Here is a 20,686-nt window from a genome sequence, read left to right on the forward strand (position 1 = left end):
ATACTTAAGAGTAAAACATAAATAAATTAAAATGTTAAAATAAATCTCTATAACAGACTTAGTCGTGTCAGTTCAATGTACTTTCATTTTAAACATTATATAATTACGATCCTATACAGTATTGGTGGGTATTTGTTTTTTATCTGAAATACTGTGGGTTTTTTTTAAGTACAAAAAGGTCGAATGGCATTCATATATGATATAAAATCATGAATATACAACAAAATGAGCCAAGGGTCACTCATTTGAGAAGCAATGCTTTCTATAAGTCTAGATATTTTAATATGACTTTTATTACAATCATCCTTAAACAGCAGGGATATACAGTTTTCAATTACATACAAATTTGGTGGTTGTCAGTTTTGCTAAAAGGTATATGGTAATGTATGAGTTTTTTAAGATAATGTCTCAAATTTTTACCTTTAAGAGGTTGTACTGTCCTTGTAAATCACATTTTTGTGACAAGACTCGACTTAATCTCGACAGTGAATAAAAGTCATGCAACTGAAATTTCATTATTTTACTTTTAGAATATAGATTTAATATGAGTGAATTAATAAATTATTTTCACATTAATTAAAGTGACCCTCCTCCTCTTTTCATTTATCTAAGATATATGAAAGCTTAAACCACTAATTCAAAAACTCAACATAAATTCAGCTATTAACTACACAATTTTGCATCCACAAATAAAAAACAGCACATTGTGTGGCAGCGTATTTTCTTTAACATGACAACGTTATAAATGAAATTCTGCTTATAAATTAACACACACACAAAAACTATAACAATTAATTTGATTTACTCCATTCAATGGGATAGAATTAAATACTGTCAATATTTTCAATAGTAAACAAATGTAAATAGATATATTATAACAATTACATTAAATGTATGTTTCATTAGAATCTGTAATTTTGATTGGTAGACAACAATCAAGAAGCACTCCAATATCATATTTTATTTCCATATAAAATACACTAGCTATGACTGCATGTGCTATCCGTGACAATGTTAAAATAATGCATTAAAAAAACAAACGAAAAGTTTGATATAACTCTTAATTTCATGGTTGTAGCATAAAAATGTATTTATAAGAATTGCATGCTTCTTTTTACAATCTTATAGGGTTGTAAAAGTGATGATCATGAACACATTTTTAATATGAAGCTATTCCGTGGAAAATGTGCTTTTGTTAATGCATTTACACCCCTATAAAATTATTAAAAGTAGCATGCAATTCCTAATTGAAGCTTTATATATTTATTGCTTTGAGAATATGAAAAAATAGTGATTTTATATACACTTGCATAGTATAACAGAAACTTTGATTCATAATTAAAATCATTATCAATACAAATTAAATCAAAATAAAACTGAAATGATACAACACATTTCAAAGTATGTTTACATGAACTTTAAAAAAATTGTATCTCAAGTGATTGCTAAAACCCATTGTTTGATACAGGTTGTTTAACCCTATATTAAAAAATAACTGGAACAAGCATTTAATGTAACTTGACTTTGTTAGTCACAGTTAGGAAATATACAAGATTGCATAATTAATTTCTACATGAAGACAATAGTAAAAACACATGAAAATCCATGCAGAATACTTACATTTTCACCATGCCCTCTAATAATTTTTTAATTTCTTCATTTTATATTTTTAAAAAACCCAAAGTTGTAACTTTCTCAGGCAAAACCACCCTAGGTACAGTTTTGCCTTTCATTTTTACATCACCTGAGGTATTTCAGCCACAAATCCATTTGTAAATACATCTTTGGCTTCAAAACTTTTGACTTTACTTGCCCTGTTGAGAATAAATCAGGAAAGGTGCTTTATTAACGCTGTCATGATGTTCTTCCTTTTAAATAATTTCTCTCTCACTGGAATTAATAGTTTTTATCTTAGTTGTTGAATATCTAGATAAACTGACAAAATCAAAAACTTTAAAAAAAACAATGCCACTAACAGCAATCCTATGTTAAAACTTTCAATATTATGTCAAGGCCAGAAAAAATCACAATATCTGAACTATTTAAGGAGCAACTGTGCTCTATTTTTATACTTTCTGGTGTCATTGTTGATTTTACTGTTGCAAAATGCGCTTTCTGAAAACAGAAATTACAGACTATAAATCTAAGATTGATGTCAGCAAGTACTAAAATACATAATTGTTATTCCTATAAATGCAATTGCTAAATCATGCCTGTTAAATGAAATTTTTGATAAATGGAAACCCTATCTATATTTGTGCATAGTATTCCAACAGGTATATCATAGATTCTACATCCTCAAAATATGAAGTCATCCAATTAAAATTGTTGATATCAGACAATTACTTCAAAGTAAGACAGTAAAAAAAAAAATGACAAAAATATAGAGTTACCTCCCATTAAATTATCTTTGCAGAAAGTATTCTGCATTATACAATATCATATTTCATATGAACATTTTTTAAACTAAAATTACAAAATTAAAATAACATTTTTAATGTCTTAATTTACAACAAACAGCATGTTTTTTTTTATATTACTTAAAAATAAATCCATAAAACACAGCCATTCAAAAACAAAATGCACGTTTACCTAGTTTGCATGTATTGGTGTTATAAAGACATATTGTCAAACAAGCAGTAATACACTGGAAAACACATAACTCCATTTTGTTCATTCAAAGAATGAGCAGCATATTCAACAAGTAGACTTATCACAATACACATTGAAAGACTCTTAACAAAACATTCCCTGATAGCTTACTATTTTACAGAATTTTGAAGTAATACACTTTATATAATTAACATTTTATTTATAAATTAAATTATTGACTATATACAATCACTGGTATGGTGCTGATATCTTTGCTTCTCATCACCAATTCCATCAGTTGTTAGGTGATGTAATCGAGACACCACCATTGCTGGGAACAGTTGATGAGTTGGACGATGATTCACAATGGTCATCATTTCGTGTAGACTTATACAGAGGAAGCCCAGAACTTGTAGCAAATGCTGCAGTTTTTTCACACACCTTCGGTAGATCTGATATGAGGTATATCTGCAAAGAAAAGAGTATAAAAGCTGAAATGTCTTGCATTCTTTTAAATTAATTATAACTGAATACCGGTACTGTAAATTCAGAAATTATTGCAAGGTTTTTTATAATTGGGAATAATACCACTGGGTGAGTATCACAATAATAAGAACTCACATTCAGAAATCTGGCACATATATTTGTATCCAGCTTTTCCTGTAATCACAATAATTATTCCCAAATTTTGGTCTGTCACGTTGATCTGCGATAATAAATGCACACAATTATTTCTGAACTTACAGTAGTACATAAACAGTCTTTTTGATAATGGTTCTAATGCTTATATCAAGAAACCATAACATTAACCAACTAACCATGAAAATTAGGTCAAGGTAGGTTGACTCCTGTCAGATATACATACACCTTAGCTGATGATGGTTATTCCAGAAACATTTTTGTTAGCCATGTGCTAGAGTAGAATGTTACCCTTGTTAACCAATAAAAAGCTGGCATTTTAACATGCAGTAATACTGTATAATAACATATATTAACCTATTCTGAACATTCAGGTTTCACAAATTTAAAATTTCACTTCATAAACGAATGAAAGGTTCATACAAATGGATAGAGAGATAAACCATAATACAATCAACTTCATTAGGTAGTGGATGTGAACTCTAAATTATAAATGTAGAAATATAAAATATCAATACAATAATTAAACATATGATTGCTATTAATACACCAGTTAAAATTTTGTATACAATAATACATTGGATTTTTTATACAAACTCTGAAATTTTGAGGACAAGCATGTAATTAGTATATTTGATTAAATGTTATTTATCCAGCAGACAAATCATATCATAGTGACCTCTAACATACTGAATATACATAGAATGAGAGGTTAAGTATAAATCAATGAGACAGCAACCCAACAATTATAAAAAAAAAAAAACATAAACCATTAACAGACAGTCTTGAACAATAGACAGAAGTCCATACAAGATGTCAAGCTCTTTAACAATCGTTCACAGTTATTTATGCAACTATAAATTTAAATATCTACAGACATATTAAGATTATCTAGATTTATAAAGACATGCCACGGCCAAACACATAACATTTCAGTCTTGTACAAGAGATATTGGATTATAAATGCAAAGAAGTAGATCAAACCACAGTAATTTCAGAAAAAATAAATGCAGCAATGTATGTTGCAAACATTTTATTTCAAACTCACATTTATTTTCTATTCATCATTAGTCATGCATCTTTTACTCAAATGACATTTTTGCATTTAAATCTACTATTACACACATTCTAAATCTATGAATTAACAACAGGAGATTGTAGGTGATAATATGATTTATAAACAAGCATTCTGTGAGTATTGTCTGGCAATTCATAGTCCCCTACCGGTTAAAAATTCATTGTACTTGAACAAAATGCTAACTTGATCTATAACTTGTCATGGTGTAAACTTTATAACAAATATCAAATCAATATCTTCAAGCATGACCAAAAAAAATGTGGAAAATTGATTATTTGAGTGAATTTTCTAAGTCCAAGTACCATAACTCTGCACAAAATCATCAGACCGGAACAAAATTCGAACTTGGTCTGTAATTTGTCATGATAAAACTATATACCAATTATCAAATCAATATCTTCAAGCATGACGACAAAAAATGAGGAAAACTGATTATTTGAGTTAATTTTCTAAGTCCAAGGACCATAACTCTGCACAAAATCATTAGACCGGACAAAAATTGGAACTTGATCTGTAACTTGTCATGATAAAACTATAAATCAATCATCAAATCAATATCTTGAAGTATGACAAAAAAAAAGTGCGAAAAACTGATTATTTGAGTGAATTTTCTAAGTTCAAGGACCATAACTCTGCACAAAATCATCAGACCAGAACAAAATTCACACTTAAACTGTAACTTGTCATGATAAAACTATGTACCACTTATCAAATCAATATCTTCAAGAATGACAACAAAAAGTGCGGAAAACTGATTTTTTTAGTGAATTTTCTAAGTCAAAGGACCATAACTCTGCACAAAATCATCAGACCGGAACAAAATTTGAACTTGATCTGTAACTTGTCATGATTAAACAATACACCAAATATCAAATCAATATCTCCAAGCATGAAGAAAAAAAATGTGGAAAACTGATTTGCCAGACAGACAGACAGACAGACGGAGTGCAAACCTAAAGTCCCCTTCGACTTCGTCGGTAGGGGACTAAAAACTGTGAATTCATTTATTTTCATGGGTACAAATTTTCTTGGATTGAGGAACACTAGCATTTTCGTGGACATTTGATTCCTTTGTTTTGCCAAAGTCTGCATACATGTATATTCCTGCAGAAAATTTGTGTTTTGTTGACTTTGAAATTTGAGGCTACCCTGTACTGATGAAATCCGCGAAAAATTAATAATCAACGAATAATTATGAATCAACAGAAGGTGATGAGACATTTCAAACAGTTTAATTAATAATATATTCATAAAATTTTCAAAGTGTTAATAAATAATTTAAGTTTAAAAAAAAATTGGTTTCATAAATTTGCATATAAGCAGATTCTTAAAATAGATTAATAAATACAATTATGTTCTTATTATTTCAAAAGTTGATATATTGTTGAACTTATTAAGGGTTATCACTATGGTAGATGCAATAGGTAACATAGTTCATAATCCTTATGCACAATTACAAAATCCATTTTATTACAATAGCAATGGGAAAGGCAGACAAAAATTTGCAGTAAACGATAGCCAAAACCACAATTGTTTTTAATAGCAATAAGGAAAACAGATCCTATAGGATCAGCTGTACCGATAGCCAGTTATAAGGTGAGAACCAAGTGCATAGAAATTGTAGGACACACTGAACTAACAGATGTTGACCAAAATTTGTAAAAGGAAAAGGATTGTCTAGTCAATTAAAAAGCATGTTGAATGAAAAATATGCCCCCCCCCCTCCCAGCCGAATATAATCTATTTGATATACAATACATATGACTAGATCACTCACTTGTTAACAATTTATGTAGAATAACTAAAGCTGACAATATTAGTATCAAAGCAGTTGGGGAATAAGCTACAAGTGATAAACTACTTCCTGGTTAGTTCAATGTGCATCATTTTAATTCAGGTGGATTATGAAAGGCTGTTCATAATATTTATAAAGTATTACCAAACAATTTCATAGGAATATGAATCAGATCTTTTTCTGTTATTTGTTCTCATTTTCCACTTCCATATAGGAAATGATATTAGCTGAAAACCAAATTATGAAATGAGAGCAGCTTTCAATAACAAAATTTATTGTGTATGCTGGAAGAAATGAAGAAGTCTCTAATACGGTTATAATATACTTTTTTGCAAATGTTATAGTCATGTGAAATTGTACAAGCAATTATATTTTTAGCAGTAGGAAAACGATAAATAATGTAAAATTTATGTTAAAAAAACTAAAATATATTGATTAGCATATTTTGACTTTAAAATTCAATTAATCTTCATTTTAAATTGAACTTTGGTCAGTTTTTTTAATACTGCAGATAAAAAAGATGATACAAATCTGTGCAAGAAAAAAAAATCTACTAAAACAACCTTTTTCAGAATGAAAACTATGCTTGCATGACCAGAATTAAAAAAATTGAAATGTAGCATTGGTCTTGATAAGAGTTTCCAAAATGTAAATGCTTAAAAAGTCCCATGAAAAAAAGATTACAGAAGTGTAGGCCATTCTTGATTAGAACTGGTGTTATTAAGAACTAATAAGAGGGGTGCAATTTTAGATGCATTCATGCCAAATCTTATTCTAATTGTTTAATGAATTAATTTTTCATATTTTTAAAGGAATTTTTTAAAGTACTATTTTCCGTTGGTTAATAGCAGTAAATAAATAAATAAGAGTTAAACTATACACCATCCTAAAGGGCATTACCATATTATATCTTTTTCAATTATTAAACATTATGCAATGTTATAGATTACTTAAATGCGGATCAAACTATTGTTGATTCAGATTAATGTGTGCATATATAATTGGGAATCAAACCAAAATAGGACATTAATTCATGTGATTTTGAGACCATGTTGTAATAGAATTTAACTACCATCAAAGACAACGGGAGTATTTAAATTATTGATGTGGTATCAAATATTTTTGCCATCAAAAAACCTTGTGATAAGTTATCATGTGATGTAAATACTTGAAGGTCACACTTGCTTTTTAAGGCTTATTGGTCATGTGAGCAAAACATATGTTGGAGCATCACACAAAACACATGGTTGTTTTGATGAATGCCAGTATAAATCTTAACCCTACTTTTAACTTTTGTAAAAACAACATGCAAATGCTAATATAAATTAAATCATTTACATTGTATACAGACAAAAATAAATTTGAAATCTCTCCTCACAAATACTTACTGTAAAGAAACATACAATGACTCCTAAGATAGCACCCCCTAACACATCACTCCAATGATGCATGTAGTCTGATATCCTAGTCAGGGCTGTGTAGTAGGCCAGGAAAAAAGCCACCAACTGTAAAAATGGTCTAACCAACCAACACTTCCGCCACTTAAATTTTATTTGTAAATACACCTAAAATAAAAACTCTAGTCACTACACTTAATAATATTGAAAGTGGAGAAAGATATGCAAATAAAAAAAATCACTATAGTAAATATAGCACTAGTCCATTATTTTATCTTGACTTTCCAAGATCTTTTGCTCATTAACATGTATCTGGTAATCTTTTCTTCATCAAAATGATGATATTTCCATACTTTTTATTTATCCATCATATTAAACATTTTTGCCTATTTCACTTTAAATCTAATGGAACTCTCATGTCAAAATGTAACAGGTTTTTTTGCCAATCAAGATTTGCAGCACTCTTCACAAATATCTTTATTATGAGTAAAAGTAATTGCTGGTCATGAATTTTGGTAGTTACATTTTGCAAAAGGAGAGGCTGAACTATTGTAGTAAAGCTTTTGGAATTATGATTTGTGATGTCTTTATTCTTCACTGTGTCCTTTACTTATTGTGGCATAAAAGCAAACCAGCTCCTTTTTGTGGTGTCCAATTACTTTCAGTACCCTTCAACTTCATATCATCAGGATGGATATTATGTTATCCGACCCTCTTGTTCAAGACAATATTTTTTTGGGGTCAAACAAGATAAGTGTATATTGTAAGATGTATTTAATTTAGCAGAATAACTTACCACCAGATATAACATACAGAAGAAGGCAAAGGAAGTGTGTCCTGATGGAAAAGATAATCTGTATAATGAAAAAAAAATATAAATGTATGTTCTGTGAAATTTTACACTGGATTTATCATTATATATTCAACTTAAATTTGGTTACTTAGTAACATCTGCTAGCAGACATCTCACTAATGTTTACAAATATCCTATGTCAAAAAAAGTAAAAATACAGCATTTTTGTCAGTGAAAGTGTAGTTTAATCTTTATGCATTTAATTGTGAGGTAATGACTGACAGTCTTTGTATAAGACTCCATCAATACTTTTCCAATATACCCGGTTCTCCTGCAATCGATAAAAATTAGACAATGCATGTAACAAGTAGCAAGAAATACCATTAGAGGCAACTAAACGATCTTGCAACAATATCATTGTAAAACAAATATATGTTACTACGTGCAAGCAATGCACTTTACTTAAGATGCATGAAGCTACCAACTTTTTTAAATCCATAATCTATTGTCAGTTTTCAATTTCCCATCTCATAAATAGTGGTTTGGACTCACTTTGTTGTGATGCCAAAGCCATTACACTTTACACTTGCTTTGATCAATAGTCTTACCTGGCTTCTTGTAAAGCATCTGTATCTGTACTTGTACAATCATGTATTTCAATGTAGCCTGTTTTTGTAGAACAATTTGATAAAATTGCTGGTTTGCATAAAGACAGATAGTGTGGGCGTAGTCTGCCCAAACTATACTTAGCGATATCTGTTGTCAACTGTACGACGGCACAACCAAAAAGAAATGCACTAATCCCTCGATAAAGAGTTTTGATATATGGCTTGTTTTTGAGTGCACTGCTACAGTCTCTTTTAAACACAGATAAATGAATGCCCTCTGTTATAATAATCTGAAAATACAATGTTAATTAATCAATCATAAATACATTTTAAACAGTGGAGGATCCAGTGGGGGGATTTCTGGGTAGTTGGAACCCCCCTTTTTTTTGACAATCAATGCTTTTGAATGGGGACAAGTGTGTATATGGTTGGAACCCCCTTTTAAAAATGTCTGGATCCGCCCCTGACTTAAACATATGAATTCAAATTTGTCTGTGCTGTGTATTTGAGAAAAGGGCAATAGGATGAGATAAAATACAATGTTAATTAATCAATCATGAATACATTTTAAACAGTGGAGGATCCAGTGGGGGGATTTCCGGGTAGTTGGAACCCCCCTTTTTTTTTGCCGATCAATGCTTTTGAATGGGGACAAGTGTGTATATGGTTGGAACCCCCCTTTTAAAAATGTCTTGATCTGCCCCCGACTTAAACATATGAATTCAAATTTGTCTGTGCTGTGTATTTGAGAAAGGGGCAATAGGATGAGATAAAATACTCTTTCTTGCATGCACACTGTTTGTTACTTTTAATTGCGGTAGAGGATTTCATTTGAGTGTCAAGGGATGTGAAATAGATCCGCATCAGTAGCAAACAAAAAACTTTAAGATTATAATTTTTGGAACTACAGACAGAAATTTTTTTTAAAATTGAAAAAGAGCTTCTTTCTATCAATCCCAACAATTATATAAAGTTTTGAGGAAATCAATCTAGGAATACTAGAGTTTGTGCACAATATGTGAAAAATTGCCTTAAATGTAACGGATAAAATCCTGTAACTCTTGAACAACAAAGATAAAAAATTTTAAATCAAAGGGAGCTTTATTCTGTCAATCCTAATTTTGTGTTAAAATTGGTTATAGCAAATAAGACTAATTGTACGAAGTGTTGACAGGCAAATGGTTATAGCAAATTAGACTTATTATACGAAGTGTTGACAGGCAAATGGTATAGCAAATTAGACTTATTGTACAAAGTGTTGACAGGCAAATGTTATAGCAAATTAGACTTATTGTACGAAGTGTTGACAGGCAAATGGTATCGCAAATTAGACTTATTGTATAAAGTGTTGACAGGCAAATGGTATAGCAAATTAGACTTATTGTATAAAGTGTTGACAGGCAAATGTTATAGCAAATTAGACTTATTGTACAAAGTGTTGACAGGCAAATGTTATAGCAAATTAGACTTATTGTACGAAGTGTTGACAGGCAAATGGTATAGCAAATTAGTCTTATTGTACGAAGTGTTGACAGGCAAATGGTATAGCAAATTAGTCTTATTTTACGAAGTGTCGACAGGCAAATGGTATAGCAAATTAGACTTATTGTACAAAGTGTCAACAGGCAAATGGTATAGCAAATTAGTCTTATTTTACGAAGTGTCGACAGGCAAATGGTATAGCAAATTAGTCTTATTGTACAAAGTGTTGACAGGCAAATGGTATAGCAAATTAGTCTTATTTTACGAAGTGTCGTCAGGCAAATGGTATAGCAAATTAGACTTATTGTACAAAGTGTTGACAGGCAAATGGTATAGCAAATTAGTCTTATTGTACAAAGTGTTGACAGGCAAATGGTATAGCAAATAAGTCTTATTGTACGATGTGTGTGTTGACAGGCAAATGGTATAGCAAATTAGACTTATTGTACAAAGTGTTGACAGGCAAATGGTTTAGCAAATTAGTCTTATTGTACAAAGTGTTGACAGGCAAATGGTATAGCAAATAAGTCTTATTGTACGATGTGTGTGTTGACAGGCAAATGGTATAGCAAATTAGACTTATTGTACAAAGTGTTGACAGGCAAATGGTATGCTTAGCAGGATTCAAATACATATCACCCTGCATTGTGCGCAAGAACTGCACTTATAATTTGTGCCAATATTTACTGTAAATATGGAAGCAGTGATAAACTCATCACCTATTTAAATACTATTGTAGATTTAGAAATGTTTGCCATGCTTTTCTTTCAATAAAAATCTAACAGGATTAATGTCACATTAAACTGCTCTTAATTTTAAATTCTTCCTGAATTGTGTGTATGCAGAGCTCATTTCCTAGAATTGATTGCCTTTATAATTCTCCAATTTTTGTCAATTGATCAGTGATCATTATAAAAGGTTAATTCCTTTTAATCCACAATAATTTCTGAATTCATAGTACATGCTTTTATTAGTACATGATAGTCACTGAATTATTGATCATTCAAATAAATACATACTTGCACTTTTCATACAAACAATATGTAACAGTAGTACAATACTTACTGTTACGATTGGCACAGACATCCCTATAAAACACACCACCCATGTTGGTACGGTATCAGGTTTGTGTGGGTGCATGAGACTTTCATCATCACAATAGAATCCTCGCCGAAATGGTGTGGCATGGATCTTTATTATTAAAATAGGAATGGCAACTGAAATATAACGAGGGTGTATATATGTAGTCACTCTTGAACCTACTTCACAATTCAAAACTAATATAATATCATGAAAATGTTTTGGAGAAAGTTTTTTTCAAACTACTATTAGCTCATTTTGCATCCCTCTAAAGGTTTCAATCATACTGTGGATTCCTTTATTATTATTTTTTTTTGTATTAATTCATGTGGATTGAGGAAAACTTACATTTTCATAGATATCTGATTTCATTGTTTTCACAAAGTCTGCATATATTCCTATAGGTTGCACTTCTGTAAATATAGACAATGCAATTTCCCATAGGAACTCCTTTTACGGCAAAAACTGTGCCACTTTTACTATGAAGTTTCATAAAAAATATATCCATTCCTAGAATGGAAAGTTCATATGCACTTCTATGTTTTTCAAAGGTCAAAATATAGGGCTGTGCGGCATATTTTCAACATTTATATGCCTCAAACTTCTAACAGTTTAAACTTATGCTAAAACTCTGTACTAACCCTCCCTTCAATTTGGGTCTTCCTTATAATTCAATTTAGCCGCTATCCAAGTGTATTTACTACTGGTAACATTCCCAAGTTATGTCTCTACGAGATGAAACATAGAGATCATATCCGGGAACCAGTAGGTAAACAAAACAAAATATCTATGAATATTACATGTATATATCTCCCCAAAAGAGGCGTGGTTTGTGAAACAGTTGTGTTTACAAAGTGCAACCTATAGAAAATTAGTAATTCGTTGAAAATCTAAATTTGTGATTCCCCTATACCCATGGTATCCAACAAAAGTAATGAATCCACAGTATGCATGTTGATGTTTATTCAACGTCCAGCTGAATGTTTGAAAGCGAGTAATCTCTGAACAATAATTGTACAGTATAATCAAGGGGAAATTGAGTGAAAAATCACTCTTGCTGGTAGAGTGAATCACTGTAAAACAAGGTAATTAACTGTGATTTTAAGTTAACACTCAATCATAAGATACTTATGGAATTAACAGAACAAAATTGCAGACACAGTGGCAAATTCAGGGAGTGTAAAGGGTGTACACCCCTCTTGGATAGGAAAATATATCATTTTTTGGCATTTTACAGTTTAAAAAAATTGCCTTGCAGCACTTGCCAGTACATTCAACATTTTAAACAATTATGTCCCTTTCCTTTGTCTAATGTGTTAGCCCCTGGATGCCTGGTGAATCACCAACAATCAACAGTATGATAATGCAAAAATCTCCCCCTACATTGAATTTAACCCCCAAATGGCAAAAGGGGTTAGTTTGTTTATACTAAAATATCCATGAAAGTAAGCTGGACCTTATCCATGTGCAAATTAGGCTAACCTTATTTAGTTGGGTTAGTTTCCATCATACATTTCTTCCTAATTTTCCAGAATTCAAAGTTGTTCTTAAGATTCAAATAATTCCTTGTTTAGACTATTTTGATCTTTGGGTTTGTTTGGTTACTGTCTTACTGTTGTGTACCTCATATTTCTTTTCATTCATACAAATTAGAAATCAGCACATAAAATGTATAAAACATGATAAAGATTACATCTTCAACATGATGACTTAACAAATTAATTTTTAAGAAAGTGCAATAAGAAAGTGCAAAACAGTGCATTATAAAGGAGAAATTGGGGAAATATTAGCAAATAAAGCATTCATTAGAACAAACTTTTTGGTTTATCATAGAATATTAATGTTAGTGGTCTTGAAAATCAGTAATTAATCAATTGTCCCTGTTCAGCTTTAACAGTTTCAATATTTTGAGAAGACCCTGTGAAAGAAAATGTTTAAAAGGTGATTTTTTTTATATCTTATCCTGATAAACATGAAAAAACATTTCATTCAATTAATGTCTTTTTTTCATTCTTTAACCTGTTTGTTCTAAATCTATGGCAACAAAATCTTCCTTGTGCAAACTCTGCAGTCAATGCCACTGCTAAAGTTTAACCCTTATCAATATATTTTCTATAAATAAAATTCAATTCAGTTTTTGATGGGTGATTTCCTGTACAGTATTTTTTAATTCTTTTTTACATTATAAGTGATTTAACATCAGTTTCCTTCCCCGTTTCCCCAAAAAGGATGTAGGTCAGACCACAATGTTAACCATGATGGATTACCTGTCACTTTACTGATTGATGACATGACAACTTAACACTTATATGGTCATTAATAGTCATGCATGAACGATTCTACTTACTATTTGAATCAATTTTCTTGTAAACAAGGTGTAAATTATAGAATTTATTTCTTATCAATGAAAATTTTATCTTTACATGTACAGATTCAATTAACTGCGCAATTACCGTGTTGATCTATAGCAATGCCTTGAGGCATTTAAAATAATAGCAAGAGTAGGACTCCATATGGCACTCCCACAATACTAAAGGAACAAAATAACTTTTGCCATATGGAACTCTTTCCAACATAACATTGATTGCATAAAACATAATTTGGTGTTTGTTTCATTTCATTTGTAATTCAATGCACCAGTCTGCACCAAAATCTTTTCCAGCTAATAGTCTGAAGACCAATATTCCAACAATTTTCTTATGTGTTTGAACAAATATTTGCAAAAACTTACTAGTCCGATTACAATTTTACTAGTCTGGTTCATCGGACTAGTGACTAATGGTGCAGACTGATGCAAACCATGCACATTTTTATGAGATTCTCAGGGTGGATACAGGGGGGTTACAAAATTTGCCTTCCCCTTTATGACAATTTTTTTTGTATGTTGGTGGTACTTTTTTTCAGATTTTTTATATTATTGTCGGTCCCCCTTTTGGCCAAATGCTTGGCCCCTTCAACACTGATTCTGGTTATAATTGTATCATGTACAGAATAAGATAGATACATGTAACCAGTCTTATATTCTATGATTTTATAAAATATTCAACAAAATCAAAAGTTAATTACTATACTCAGTCAACCTGTTCTTTTCTATGTTTGTATTAAAGAGTGTCATGTTTAATGGTGTGTTCTCTTTGTATCTTCTTTGAGACATGTTCTGTACCATGTGTTGTTCATTGTTAGTACATGCCTTTTGCAGAGGAATTGGGTGTTAGTGTAGTCTATTGCATTGTCAATATTTTTGGTATAAATTCAAGTTAACCTTTTTATATATTATGTGAACGTAGATAGACCATGTAGACCTGAAAAATTGATAACTTGAACCTGTATTCAATTTGAACTTGGTGTACTTATTATGAAATTCAATTTGCACAAAAGAAGAACATAATAAACTCTTGATACTCTTGAAACTCTTGATACATTTGGTTTCATTAATCATATCTAAATTTTCATTTTTGCACAATACATTGTAGTACAAAATACAAATCTGTATGAAATAGATTTTCAAATCACTGTAGTAATTACACATATAAATGAACAAATTTAAACAATTATGGCTATATCTGTACATGTATAATATGGTATGATAAATTCTTGATACTCCTATTGATTTAATACCATAAAATCTAGTCAAATATATACCATTCAAAAATTAAACCACTTATTTGATGCAATCATTTTACGAAATACCTGGTTTAATTCTGATTAGTCATGATATTGTTCAGTTCTAAATCAAATTTAAACGATAGGTAAAAAAAAATCTGATTTTACATTCAGTAATTACTCCTTGTACAACATATAAATTAGGGTAAACAAATAATTTAGTCAACGTATATATACTCCTTGTACATTGTTTATCATTTAATAAACTACATGTATTTGTTAGAGAACAGGAAAATAATGTTTACTACACACAGACCATAAAATAGATTAAAGGGAATGAATTTAAATGCAATGTACATGTAATAAAAAATTGTTCATTTTTAAAACATGTCAAATTTAAAACTCAAGATAATGATGACATATGTAGATATACATTTAAGTGGTAATGATCTGAAAATTTATTTGTATAGACTGAAAACAGAAGAGTCATTTTTCTTTCATCCTCTATATATATACATGATTTGTATAGTTCTTATTTTAGAATTCCCCAATAGAATGGCATAAATTTAAAAGAACAGTCTGACCCATATTTTTATTTCAAATAACATTAAATTTCTTAAATATATATATTTTCAATATTTTTCCAGGAAGTATAAGCTAAATCAATATTAAATGTCAGGAAGGTGTCCTCAATATTAAAGGAATTTTTCCCTGAAATTAATGCAGACCATAAGTTTCTTTGAAAATTAGAACTGATCTGTGTGATCAATACTGTCATTTCATTAAAATTTTCAATTGAAGCATGTACACAGATATGTAGAATACATGAATCTTTGATAGATTGTTTGACTTCTCTTTTAAAGGCGAATCTGTCACGTTACCCTAGTCCAAATAATTATGACTTCTTGAAAGGCTATTTTTCTTTAAAGCCTTCCTAGTCCTATGTTCAATGAAGGAGGCATCATAGAAAAAAAATTCAAAATAGCCTTTCAAGACTTCATAATTATTTGGACTAATGTTACCCTAGATCATCAAACACAGGGCTCTGACAATACTGTGTATAAAAGCCTAAATAGGATTCTACACATACATGTATATACCAATACATACAATGTAATGAAAAGGGGGACGGGGGTAAAATCTGAACATAAAACCACAGTAACTTGAATTGCTATCCATAAATGATTAAAAAAAATTAAAAAGTATACCATATATATGATATTTTTTCAATCATTTATGGATAGAAATTCAAGTGACTTTGAAAAAAACTGCTATAAATATAAACATGCATGTACATAAATATCTAATCTTCTAATTTATGCTTTTACAACAGTGTAGTCTTTAATGTGCTTTTTGTCATCTCCTATGTGTTGATATCTTACTTGTATTTCCTTTATTGTTTATTGTATCATTGGAAATTTTTTGTTCCAAATTTGTATCTGACATTGGAATTTTTCCCCAAACGAATATACATGTAGCAATAGCCAATACATGCATTTCAACCGTTAAACGAGATATTTTTTCAATTTTTTAAATTTCAAAATAACATTTTATTGATTATATTTTATCAAGTGATGATTTAAATAGCACTTATTAATTTGAAATTCAATAAATTTTCTATAATCTATTAAATACAGTTGCAAGACCTTCAACAACTTCTCAGACTTTCCAATGCGACCGGTCTCGACCTATTAATTTCACAGACGTAGCGGTACAAATACCTACCGATAAAAAGACAAATGAAATCGATGAAACACCGTACAATAACAGACTGTTTTCCCATATTGTTATTATTACTATCCTTGTTAAACAAGAAATAAAACCTGCCAACTTGTCACAACATTTTGGTTGACACCTGGTGAGGGGAGACAACTCTAGCGGAATGGTGTTTAATATCTGGAACGGAACAGTTGTTCCGGTTGAACTGCAGTAATTTGCCATTCATTAAAAGTGTAATTAAGTTTGGAGACGCGTTGTTTTTGTATAAAAGATTGATTCAAATATCAATTGTGCCAAATCAAATGGTTTAGATTCTTATAATAATAATCATAGTGACAAATCATTCTTTATTTACTTACACTTTCGGAGCACCTGAGATATCCAACCAGTTTTTGGTGGGGTTCGTCAGAGACATATAATTTATATGTCTCTGGGTTCGTGTTGCTCAGTCTTTGACTGTTGTTTGCCTTTTTTCTTTTTTTACCATGGCTTTGTCAGTTTGTCTTTGACTTATGAGTTTGAATATTCCTTTATTTTCTTCGTCCTCTCTTTTTATAGAGGGTTAACAGTTAGTTACTTATCTTGTTTGATGACCCCCACCCCCACCCCCCAATAGCAATCTAATACTTTGAAATTTAAAAATAGTAAGAGGGAAAAAATGCGCAATTTTCAGAAAAATATAGAAATTATTTAAATATGCAATAAAATCCATTTTAAAATAATTAAAACCTTTCAGAGTTGTCTCCACTTATAAATATGAATTAATCTACCTTTAATTATTTTTTTATTAACTTGCTGCTCACAAGGAAGCTATTAAACCAAGATTCCCAAGTGGTGAAGTTGAAATCCTCCCTTTGTAAATTTTACGGACACCATCACGAGTTGGTTGGCCGTTATCACTGGTTATGGGATCTCTGTTTTACAGATGACGACGAATATGTTCTAGTTGTAGTAATTACAATCGTCCCCTTCCCCCGAATGTGACCTACCGTGTATTAGACATATCACCGGGTTTGTACTAACATGAGCAACACGACGGTCAGAAAGGGCAAAGGTAGAATCTGGAGTTCCACAAGGGTCAGTCCTAGGCCCTATAGTCTATTTTTGTTTTACATAAATGACCTAGCGAATGACCTAAAATCAACAGTTCGTCTCTTTGCGGATGACACAGTAGTCTACCTAACCATCGCCCCAGATACTGATTGCCGACACCTACAGTCAGACCTAGATAAACTGGCACTATGGGAGGAAAAGTGGAAGATGGAGTTTCACCCAGAAAAGTGTAGCGTGCTGACTGTCTCCAGAAAGAAAAAGCCGATCAAATGTGACTATATATTACATGACCATGTACAAATGTACTAAAACATGAAACGTCAATTAAATACCTGGGCTGCACCATCACAAGCAAAATAGACTGGGGAGAACATTACAACATTACCAGCAAAGCCAGCAGAAGCCTTGGTTTCCTCCACCGAAACTTACACATCGGCTCTAAAAGCATCAAAGAGCAAGCATACAAAACTCTAGTAAGGCCCCAACTAGAATACGCCACATCAGTATGGGACCCATATCATCAAAAACATATTGACCAAATTGAAAAAGTTCAAAGGAGGGCTGCGCGATACGTCACCAAGCGCCACAGAAACAGATCAAGTGTCACGGACATGATTAACGAATTGGGTTGGAAAAGCCTCCAAGAACGACGCAGAGAGGCCAGGCTCGCAATCATGTATGAGATCGTCAACGACAAAGTAGCCATCAACAAAGACATGTACCTCCAAAAACCAACTAGAATATCCAGACACGCACAACAGCATGGATACATGGTACAAACAGCAACCAAAGACTGCAGGAAATGGTCCTTCTTTGTGAACACCACCAAAGACTGGAACAAGCTTCCCCCGGAGATCGCCACAGCACAGTCATTTGAGACATTCAAATCTCAAATAACCAACCTTACAAAATAAAGAGGAACATTTGCTTTTATCCTGTTTTTAAACATGCGGAACCAAATTTGCCAGTATATTCAGAAAGTTGAATGTGGACAGTATATGGAAGAAGAAGAAGAAGAAGAAGAAGACGGGTGCCACATGTGGAGCAGGATCTGCTTACCCTTCCGGAGCACCTGAGATCACCCCCAGTTTTTGATGGGGTTCGTGTTGCTCAGTCTTTGGTTTTCTATGTTGTTTTGTGTACTGTTGTTTGTCTGTTTGTCTTTTTCTTTTTTAGCCATGGCGTTTTCAGTTTATTTTCAACTTATAAGTTTGAATGTCCTTTAGGTATCCTTCGCCTCTCTTTCAGTACATTCAATTTTGATTAATCAGGGTTTTCTGAATTTGTTAAAAACTAAAAATAAATATGTCTTCATTTTAATGAATATTTATGCAAGAAGGGCATCAGAGGCGGATTTATGGGGGGGGGGGGGGGAGGGGGCAGGGGGCCCGGGCCCCCCTTTTGTGGGAAAAATTTGGTTGATTATATAGGGAATCACTGAAGCATGACTGGAGCGGGCCCCCTCTTAGGCAGTCAGTGGGCCCCCACTTATGAAAATTTCTGGATCCGCCACTGGGCATATTGTTTTTATTGGTATTAATATTGATTTTGTTATCAGTAAATTAAAATCAAACAAAATATTATTGTTATATACATATATGCACATTCATGGCTCTACAATCTGTCGATACCTGTATTTGGCATTGCACAAGGTCATGTTTTTCTCTGACTGTTTATGACGTCTTTACACTAAATCCGTTGGATGTTGGATGTGTACTGATTGATAATTTAGTCTTAGATGCATGATTTTTTTTATTAGTTGTTATAGGCTTTGAACTAGCTGTCAGTAACTGCGAGTACTCTCAGATCTGTGCTAAGTGTCTTTTTGTTGTTGGGATGTACAAGTACCCGTCCACGTCCACTTTGTGTTTTTGTTGGATGTATTTCTATTTGTATCCATCTGATGAGTTAAGCCTTTTTCAACTGATTTTTATAGTTTGTTCTTATGGTGTACTGTTACACCACTGTCCCAGGTTAGGGGGAGGGTTGGCGCCTTCAAACTAGGTTAACCCCGCCACCGTGATTCTGTATGTGCCTGTCTCAAGTCAGGAACCTGTAATTCAGTGGTTGTCGTTTGTTGCTGTGTTTCATATTTGTTTTTCATTCATTATTTTGTACATAAATTAGGCCGTTAGTTTTCTCGTTTGAATTGTTTTACATTTGTCATTTCGGGGCCTTTTATAGCTGACTATGCGGTATGGGCTTTGCTCATTGTTGAAGGCCGTACGGTGACCTATAGTTGTTAATTTCTGTGTCATTTGGTCTATTGTGGAGAGTTGTTTCTTTGGCAATCATACCACATCTTCTTTTTATATATCTGTAACATCCGTTTGCAATCTATAAGATAGTTATCATGGCAGTTCCAACAATAGATTGAAAGTATTATTTCCACAAACTTTCGATTGAACTTTTCTGCAGATTTTTTTTTTTTAATTTAATTTAAATCCTTTCGGCCAGGTTAACCAAACAAACATTTTTAGCAGTTTATTGTACATATGTTGCTCCAATGTCAGTATGTTTATAATCAGTTCTTGAGTTTCTTTTTGCAGAAGCAAATATTTTGGCACAATCTATAGCTAGTGTGTATCATTAAATCTTCAAAGCATTTTTACAGGGAAAAAAATCACTATATATAACGTTATATAATGTTTTTTGTTTAATTTTAAGTACCACCTTAAAATCATGCAAAAGGAAATTCATTATTTGGTGAAAAGCCTACAAATAATTTGTCCAGAATGCAAAGTTGTACCAAAAGCTACTTTTAATTTGTACCTGAACCTGTGTTCATGAGAAAAGTAAATTTTTGGAATTTTGAAAAGTGAGATCACTCAATTAATAGTTTATCTT

The 20,686-nt window shown here is 31.6% G+C and overlaps 1 protein-coding gene across 2 annotated transcripts; it reads right to left on the reverse strand.

The window, feature by feature from the left end:
• Nucleotides 1-608: 608 nt before the first annotated feature.
• LOC127701316 (phospholipid phosphatase 3-like) lies at nucleotides 609-16,934 on the reverse strand. Of its 2 annotated transcripts, XM_052205209.1 has the most exons (7): nucleotides 16,793-16,934; nucleotides 11,450-11,601; nucleotides 8,903-9,192; nucleotides 8,298-8,355; nucleotides 7,493-7,669; nucleotides 6,249-6,331; nucleotides 2,923-3,060 (listed from the first exon to the last, which is right to left on the reverse strand). In XM_052205209.1, coding segments are annotated over exons 1-7 (819 nt in total). In that variant the 5' UTR covers nucleotides 16,851-16,934; the 3' UTR covers nucleotides 2,923-3,059. The 2 variants fall into 2 exon arrangements, with proteins under 2 accessions (XP_052061164.1, XP_052061169.1); XM_052205204.1 differs by lacking the exon at nucleotides 6,249-6,331 and having other exon boundaries at nucleotides 609-3,060.
• Between the last annotated feature and the right edge of the window lie 3,752 nt (nucleotides 16,935-20,686).

Source organism: Mytilus californianus, unplaced genomic scaffold (genome assembly GCF_021869535.1).
Source record: "Mytilus californianus isolate M0D057914Y unplaced genomic scaffold, xbMytCali1.0.p SCAF_1, whole genome shotgun sequence".
Classification (NCBI taxonomy): Eukaryota; Metazoa; Mollusca; class Bivalvia; order Mytilida; family Mytilidae; genus Mytilus; species Mytilus californianus.